Consider the following 8,694-nt stretch of genomic DNA (forward strand, 5'->3'; position numbering starts at 1 on the left):
GGGCTTAGGATAAATCTCGCTGCATACTCTTAGCACCAGTACTCACTGATCCTTTTTACTGTGGGCACAAATTCTCATGAGAATGCAATAAAAAGCTTTTGTCATACCAAAGTTGCCTCTGAAAGAACTTATTTTGAGAAGATGGCCGGCACCTGTTTCTCACAAGAAGAAATGACATTAATGAAGATGTTATTGCCATTTGTTTTGCCTTAGAATGATGAAACTTTTCCATCCACCCTGCAACTGAAACCTCCTGTTTGTGTTGTCTCAGAGATTATCTAGTTTTTCTAGTTGTAGTCCAAGGACTTTGCACATACTGCTTTTTTATTCATTAATCCATTGCCACTTAACTTCTTTTCCCACTATACTGCCCTTCAGGATATCTTTTATGCCACTTCCAAGACAAAAGCTATCACCCTTAATACTCTGTAGTCTATTTCTGGGACCCCAGCACTTAGAATACAGCACCTGGGCAATGGTTGTGATGAGCAGGAAATGCTTTACAAAGAGGAGGCACTGCAGGAAGGAGAAGCAGGCACAGGATCTTTGAAAACTACTTTTTATTCCGTAATAAAGCAGCCAATCCTGAAACCTTGGTCTTTTGCACGGGCTCTTTATCCTCGGGCACCAACGAATCCTGAGGTGGAGGCTCCCTGGGCTGTGGACCTGGACCTATTGCAAGGATGGCCTCATTGATGCTTTGGGCAATGTAGTCGATGTTTTGACTGTTGATACAGGTGAGGTTGATCTGTCCACTCTTGGGGATGTAGACATGCTTCTTTGTGACCAGGTAGTCCACCTGATCAGCTAATGAATTAACATAGGGCTCTAGAGTCTAGATCTGTTATACCTTACACCACCCAGGGGTACATCCCTGGGGGTGATAAGGCCAGAAGAGAAGATCTATTTTCTGGAAACAAACTTTCCTAGGGTTCTAGGAAGCTTTTAAAAGCAGTATCACTGTTGTCAGGTAAGAATAAAGATCTAGAAAAGGCCTGCAACATGCCCAGGCCCTGAAGCCTCACCCAGAGTGGTTGGAACTGGATTGAAATGTGATTGGGAAATATTTAACAAAATAAATAAAAATACAATAGAACATAGATAATGCTAATATATAGTTTTCTAAGTCAACATGTGAGTTGCAGGGATCCTTATGGAGGTTTAGTGACTACTATTCCTATTTGAGTTTGCTGCCACTGACCTAGAACATGGGCTCACTTAGAGTATGAGAAGGATATAATTCACACTGGTCCTTGCCCTGAAGGACTATCCCTCCCCCCCCAAAAAAAAAACATTTAGTAAAAAAGATCAATAAAGTATTTTACCAAAGACCAATATTTTACCAGAGAATATCCTCAGAGAGGATATTGTTAGCTTACCCAACCCAAGTTCTATGCATTTCTAAAATCTGGAGTATGGTTATGGACTTGTATGTCCCCCAGACTGGGTTTTCTGTTCAAAATAAACAAGGGCTAAAGAGGAGGGCTGTCACTGGAGCTGGGAATGTGGGAGAGGGAAGGGAGAGGTGGAAAGAGTTTCCTTGTCCTATTTACCACTGATGCCAAGGAAGCTGTGCATCCCATCTTGTTCTGTGATATGTTCCCAGGAGCCTGGTGTGCCCAGGAGTCGGAGCTTCTCCTTCACTTTCTCCCTAGTTAACATGATATTCTCTACGACCCCTCTCAGACTTTTCTTCCTGCAGAACCCAAGAAACAGGAAAGAGGTATGTAGGAACACTAACCTGTATGTCCTCATGGCTACCTCACCAAAGCTTAGGGGTCTCTGGGGACTTTCTAGAGGGAAAAGCTAGCCTTCCTACCACAAAGCTATCCCATCTCAAATCTATTCTTTATAACACTGCCCAAATAAACTTCCCAAGGTACTCAATGGAGAAAAATATTCTATGTCAGATAGATCTTTGGATATATACGGTGCCCTGCAGGTACCTAATACATGTTTGCTGAAAGAATGCAGAATATTATCATTTAACCAATCAGTCCAGGAGAATGAAGGCTTCTTGAGGGTAAGCACTCTTTCATGTGAATCTCTCTTTGTATCCCAGCACTCCTAGAGCCATGTACTTGATTAATGTGGAATGAATTTAATTGAATGTATTAATTAATGCTTATGTTATCAACTTAATGATTTGGGGGGGGGGCAGGGCAATGAGGGTTAAGTGACTTGCCCAGGGTCACACAGCTACTAAGTGTCAAGTGTCTGAGGCTGGATTTGAACTCAGGTCTTCCTGAATCCAGGGCTGGTGCTTTATCCACTGCACCATCTAGCTGCCCTCTAAACTTAATGATTATAAGGCCTTCTGGCTTCATCAAGGGCTATTAAGGAACCAGAAGGTTGTTTGAACCCAAATCCTGCTGAAAAGCATAGTAAACACTACATTCTTTCTTATGTCCATTGAGTCCTATTCATGTTCCTTGACCCAATACTTGTTAGTTGGATTCACTTATCTGAACTTTAGTTTCCTTATCTGTAAAGTGGTAAAAATTGTATTATACTGAGGCAGCTAGGTGGCACAGTGGATAAAGCACCAGCCCTGGATTCAGGAGTACCTGAATTCAAATCCGGTCTCAGACACTTAACACTTACTGGCTGTGTGACCCTGGGCAAGTCACTTAACCCCAATTGCCTCAACAACAAAAAAAATTGTATTATACAACCTACCTACCTACCTCACAAGGTGGTTGTGAGAAAAGATGAGATGATGGGTGAGAAATGCTGGCTGAAATTAATTAAATTGAATTGAAATGAAGTGTATTCAGTCAAGGAGTGGGTATCTCCTAAGCTCGACATTTCCGGCTACTCTGTTCCCTTTCCATTTCTCCCCTCTGCTTCTTACCACTCTACTCTCAGGGCAGGGTTGCTGAGAATGGTGGTGATCACTCTTGACCCCAATGCAGGAGGGCTGTTCCACATATACCGGGCATAGATGTCCAGCTGGGAGCGAATACACAGTAAGGCCTTGTTGCTCATTGCCACAACGACCAAGTTGCCTATACGCTCATCTGTAGCAATCACAAAGATAGCCATGTAGTAGCCCAGAAGAGCAATCAGGCCAGAGTGTCACTGGCCCTGAAATCCTTAGCCTCCTCTAGGTTCACAGACCCTAACCTGGAGAAGGAAAATCTGTCTACCTCTAGCACCGTGGCCCAGTCCCAAAGGGAATTCCATCCATCTGACCCTAACTCAGCTAGGTGAAGGAGGCCAGAGCCCCATCAAGCATTCAGGGGCTCTTTTACTGATGCTATATCTTCTGGAAACCATCGTTTCCCCAGGAGAGTGAAGAACTGCTAGCTCTCTTCTTGCTACTGTGAGTGTGGCGCCAAAGTCCTCACCAAGCCCGCCCTTTCCCCACTGACCCATGCCCAGATTATACCATAAAGGCCAAAAGAATGGGAAAAAGACTGGCTGCAGAAGAACTCAAAGCCTTGACACACAAAATAGCGTAAGATCTTGTTGTCCCGATCTGGGTCGCCACTGACAAAGCCCTGATCCGGCACATCGAAGAAGAGGAAAATCTGTTTTCTCTATAGGGAGAGAGGAAAGAACCGAGACAGATGATGAGAGAGGGTGGGGAGGAAAGAGATGGCAATTCAAAGAGGAGAGCAGGCAGGTCAGGCTCACCTTCATAATTTTAGCCAACTTTGCCCATTTTTTTCGGGGCAGTATGAAACTTCCAGGTTTGTATAGCACAAGAATGCTTCTTTCGGGGGCACGCTGTAGGGAAAGATCATCTCAACCACTCCTACCCTTCCCCAAGAGGTTGGTAGCAAGGATGAGGAGGGAAACTCCACAGCTAGGAGGGAAATATGGTGCTAAGAGGGGAGAAAGGTAGGAGGTAAAAGAAGTAGGAAGAGATCTGATGAAGAAAAGAAGAGAAGCAGGGAAGGGGGTAGGGCTTCCTACCTCCACTACATCAAAAAGCTTGCCTGTGTCTGAAACCAGCCGATAAGGATCCCAGAAGGTGTACTCACGAACAGTATAGCCCAGTTCAAGGAAGATGAATCCATGTTGGTCTATGGGAACACACATACATACACACACACACACACACACACACATACCCTCATCCCCACCCACATATCAACCAACAGATGGGATATGGGGTGGGAGAGTAAGGCAGAAATCTTTCAGTCTTGTTATATGGGCCATTCATTGGCTGAGGACCATTCTCTTAGCTACCAAGCAGAGGACTTAAGAGCTTGGAGTGGCCAAGGGACAGAATGAAGGGAAGAAAGTCTTAGCTTATTCCCTCTTATCAGTGGTGGAAAGTAAGGAGGAAAAAAAAGGCAGGATCTGATCCTAAAGATGGAGCTGTGACAAGGGACCCTCTGGCAACCTGTCATCCTACTGGGAAGGCAAAGTCTCCAAAACAAATGAGAAGAGAAGAAATATGTGTATCAGGAATGAGAAAGAGTCCCCCTTGTCCTTTGATGCCACTTACCCTTTTGCGATGGCTGCATATACACCACTTTGGGACCCCGATGCCAATCCCTGAGGAACTTTGCCCCAAGATGAATGGCACCACTCCCACCAATAGTTTGCACACCCCCTACCTACCAGTAAAGAAAAAAAAACAATAACAATTATACATTTAGCTGTATCAAATACTTTTGTATTCCACAAACTTCTATTAAACAACTTACCCTGTAAAAGACTTTGTGCTTGGCTCTTGGATACAAAGATGGAGAACAAATTGTCACTGTCCTCAGTGAGCTTACAGTCACATAAGTAAGGATGATCATTCAAGGTAGAAATGTTATATAAGTGCATTGTCAGCATTATCTCTCCTGCCCATCTCCCATTCCCTCCCTGCCCCCCCCCCCCAATCTCTACTCCTTCTGCTAACTTTCCTATCTCTGAGAATAGCTCCATCATTCTCCCAGTTTCCCAGGCTCTCAGTTTCCCATTCACCCAATTTCCTTTTATTCTTCTTCCTCCCTCACCTCACACATCCAATAATTTTACAATTCCTCTTTCTTCTACTTTTAAAATATCTTTTGCATCCAATCCCTCTTTGGCAACCCCTGCTTAAACCATCCTAGTTCAAGTGTCCCTCTTTTCTTACCTAGACTATCATAACAGCTTCCCAAATGGCCTTTTTTGGCTCCCAGTCTATGTTGTCTCTAGTTCATGTCATCACCTGTCCATTTCTCTTCCTAATGCACCACCATAATATCACTTCTCTATGTAAAAAATCTTAATTTGGCTCCCCATTTTAAAAACTACACCCCTACCAAGATGTACTGTGGGACTTTACAACCCTCCACTTTTATCTTGCCCTCTCCCATCCCCATTCCTTAGCCCATGACATCTCCTCTTGGAATAGATTCCCCGCTAGTTACATTGCTGAAGTCTTTACCTTCCTTCAATGCCTGATTCAAATACTAGCTGCTTTCAGGGACCCTTACCTCACTATCCTCTACTCCCAGATGAAAGTAGTCTCTCCCTCCTCAAATATCTTCACATAATATGCTTCCTTTAGCTCCTTTCCTGAATCACAGTCTACCTCCTATCATGTTTATTTGTTTCCCTGACATATCAACTATCAACCTCTCATTAGACTGTTTGGTCATGGAGGACAAGCACTTTGCCATTTTTCTTTTTTGTATCCCTAATACCTATCAGAAGGCCTTACACATAGGATGTGCTTAATAAGTGTTTGTTGAATTTTCATTTTAAACTGGAGAAAGAAGGATAAGAGATTTCAGGAATAGAGGGATCATTCGTACCTGAGGAGTCAGAATAGTTCTTATGAAGAAGTAAAAAGAGAAAAAGAAGGAAGATAAGAAAGGGGAGAAGAGGAGGAGGAAAAGGGAAAGAAGAGAGGAGGAAGAGAATAAAGAGGAGAAGGAAGAAGAGGAGAAAGAACTGGAGGAGGAGAAAAAGGAAGAGAATGAAGAGGAGAAGGAAAAGAAGGAGGAAGAGATGGAGGAGATAGAGGAAGAGGAGGAGAAGGAGAAGGAGGTGGAAAAGGAAAAGCAGAAGGAAGAAGAGGAAGATGTCCTCCTGAACTAAGCTGGGCCTTGAAGGAAAAGAAGGATTTCAGTAGGAGAGGGAGATGGAAGAAAGAGGAAAGGGGAGTTCATTTCAGACATCGGAAATATCCTGTACATTTGGCTGGAACAAAGAGTATGCAAAAGAGAGCAATGTGAAATAAGGGTTAGAAAATTAGGTTCAAGCCAAATTATGAAAGGCCTTGAATGTCAAATTAAAGATTCTGATTGTATCACTACTAGGAAGCCCCTAAAGGTTTTTGAGCAGAGTAACTTCGAAAAGGTTAAAGCGTTTTTTTGTTGTTGCCTCATTGAAAGACAGTGGTTTAAAATAGTAAGAACCTTGGATTAGGAGCCAGCAGACCCAAGTTCTAATCTCAAACACACTATTAACAAGGTCTAGAATCTTGGGCAAATTACTTAAAATTCAGTTTCTTCTTTCTTCCTTGTTGTGGTAACACTTAACCTGGCGTAGCCATAGCCATAGATAGCTTAGATGGTTTGTTATGCTTAATTTTTTCCTTCAGTTGGGGCTAGGTAGTAAGAAAGTCAAACTTGCTTTCTGCTGCCATCCTATTGCCAGAAGTCTAACAGCCACTCCAACACAGAGGGATTTCTCACTGGGCAGCCCTTTCAGATGACCAAACAGTAAAGAGCTGGGGATAACCAATAATCATAGTATAGCATAATTTACCTAGTACAGCCCCATTTTACAGATGAGGAAAATGAGATTTACTCTCAATGAAAAGATAGTTGGGAAAGCACTGTAAGCTCTTTGAAGCTACCTTGCTCAAGAGCCTTCAGGGTTACTCCTTACTTTGTTGGAGCCTATTTAGGGCAAAGTGAAGGAGAGAAAGAAGCCTTCTCACCCTGTTGTCCACAATAGCTGGGCTATGTCGGCCAACAAGTAGCTCTGTGGTCACACGGATGAATGAATCCAAGCCATACCCAGGAAGGTATTCGTGGCTGAGGGAAGGATCATGGGCAAGCTTCATCAGGGTCTTGGGTACCACAGGTGAAAGCCAGGGAATCCCATTTCCTGTCATGCAAACTGTGAAGGAGATCAGAAAAAGAGTTATGGAAGCCTCTTGTTTCTAGTAGTTTTCATGCCTTTTTAGATAGTCTGCCTATAGTCCCATTATCCAAGGCTTCCCTTGAGAGTCACCTGGGATAGGAGACCTTGAGTACTGTTGTCTTTTTCTTTGCAAAATAATGTGCTATTAATTAGTACACAATTTCTTCCTTTTCATAAAGGTCGCAGTTGAATTCTGAACTCATTTAAAGGTTGAGACGTTATATATATATATATATATATATATATATATATATATATATATATATATATATATACACATGCAGACTTAGATTAGTCTGTATCAGACTCCACCTTTTTCAAACTATTAACCGTATCATCTTTGTAACCATTCTTGGTTCAAGGGACCTAGAAAGTGGGCAGATGAAAGAAAGGGCAGCTACATTGAGCATGTGGATTAGAAGGGGTAGGATGGGCAAAAAGGCCATGGTTCTTATCATGTTTCTAAAAATTATATAGAAGACTGAGGAGAGTAAAAGAGAATGATGGGGGCAGCTAGGTGGTGCAGTGGATAAAGCACCGGCCCTGGATTCAGGAGGACCTGAGCTCAAATCCGGCCTCAGACACTTGATACTTACTAGCTGTATGACCCTGGGCAAGTCACTTAACCCCAATTGCCTCACCAAAAAAAAAAAAGAAGAAGAATCATAGAGGGGCAGATAGGTGGCGCAGTGGATAAAGCACCAGCCCTGGATTCAAGAGTACCTAAGTTCAAATCCAGCCTCAGACACTTGACACTTATTAGCTGTGTGACCCTGGGCAAGTCACTTAACCCCCATTGCCCCGCAAAAAAACAAAAACAAAAGAGAATGATGGAAGACCTGGACAATCTAGCTCTATCCCTTCCCAGTCACAACTAGGAAACTCCGTTACTAAGAAGAAAAATCACTAAAGACAAAGACTTGCACCACCTCTTCCCCAATATTCCTCTCCCTTTCCCCCAAGACTAAGTCAGCCCTGCCCAGAGTCAGCTAAGACATATTAAACACTGAGTGTCTAACCCTCAGCTCATTCAGCATCTACCTCCATAGGCCAGGTACACCTTGTTGGGGTTCTCATCTTGTTGAAAGTCATCCAGCAATTTTCCCACTGTCTTCGGGGCAAAAGGAACATCCAAGAATACGGAAAGGGTAGGCATAATTGAGATGAAAACTGAACAAAGTCTGACAATATAGAGAACCACTTTCCTTGCAGTTCTCTCTTCAGACACCTCCCACACCCACTTCTTTCCTTCTTTTCCCTGGTTCCTGCTTAATGCCTTTTCTTCTCAGGTAGTATCAAAAGTGGCATTGAGAAGCCAGTTACCAGAGCAACATAATACATGATGGTCAGGCACCATGGCAATAGTTGTCAACAAATGCAACATAAACATTCCATGAGAATGACAGAAGCACCTACTGAGAATATGGCTGATGTGAAAGATTGCCTGACTCCTACAAAGAGGATCCTAACAGGAAATGAAATTCCCTCACCCTTTCACCACCACCACTACCACCAGTACCAACAACAAAAATCAAGAGTAGCAGCCCTTTTGTACAAGGACGCAGAGCAATCCCATTCTAAGCTACAGTTACTACAACAAGGAAGGTA

The 8,694-nt window shown here is 43.1% G+C and overlaps 1 protein-coding gene across 1 annotated transcript; it reads right to left on the reverse strand.

Moving 5' to 3' along the window:
- Positions 1 to 553: 553 nt before the first annotated feature.
- Positions 554 to 8,242, reverse strand: GOT1L1 (glutamic-oxaloacetic transaminase 1 like 1). The gene is made up of 9 exons (XM_043980049.1): positions 8,128 to 8,242; positions 6,881 to 7,062; positions 4,460 to 4,571; positions 3,922 to 4,031; positions 3,640 to 3,732; positions 3,392 to 3,542; positions 2,855 to 3,020; positions 1,554 to 1,696; positions 554 to 807 (listed from the first exon to the last, which is right to left on the reverse strand). The coding sequence occupies exons 1-9, from the start codon at positions 8,240 to 8,242 to the stop codon at positions 554 to 556; spliced, it is 1,326 nt and encodes a 441-aa protein (XP_043835984.1).
- Between the last annotated feature and the right edge of the window lie 452 nt (positions 8,243 to 8,694).

This window comes from Dromiciops gliroides, chromosome 2 (assembly GCF_019393635.1).
Source record: "Dromiciops gliroides isolate mDroGli1 chromosome 2, mDroGli1.pri, whole genome shotgun sequence".
In the NCBI taxonomy this organism is placed as follows: domain Eukaryota; kingdom Metazoa; phylum Chordata; class Mammalia; order Microbiotheria; family Microbiotheriidae; genus Dromiciops; species Dromiciops gliroides.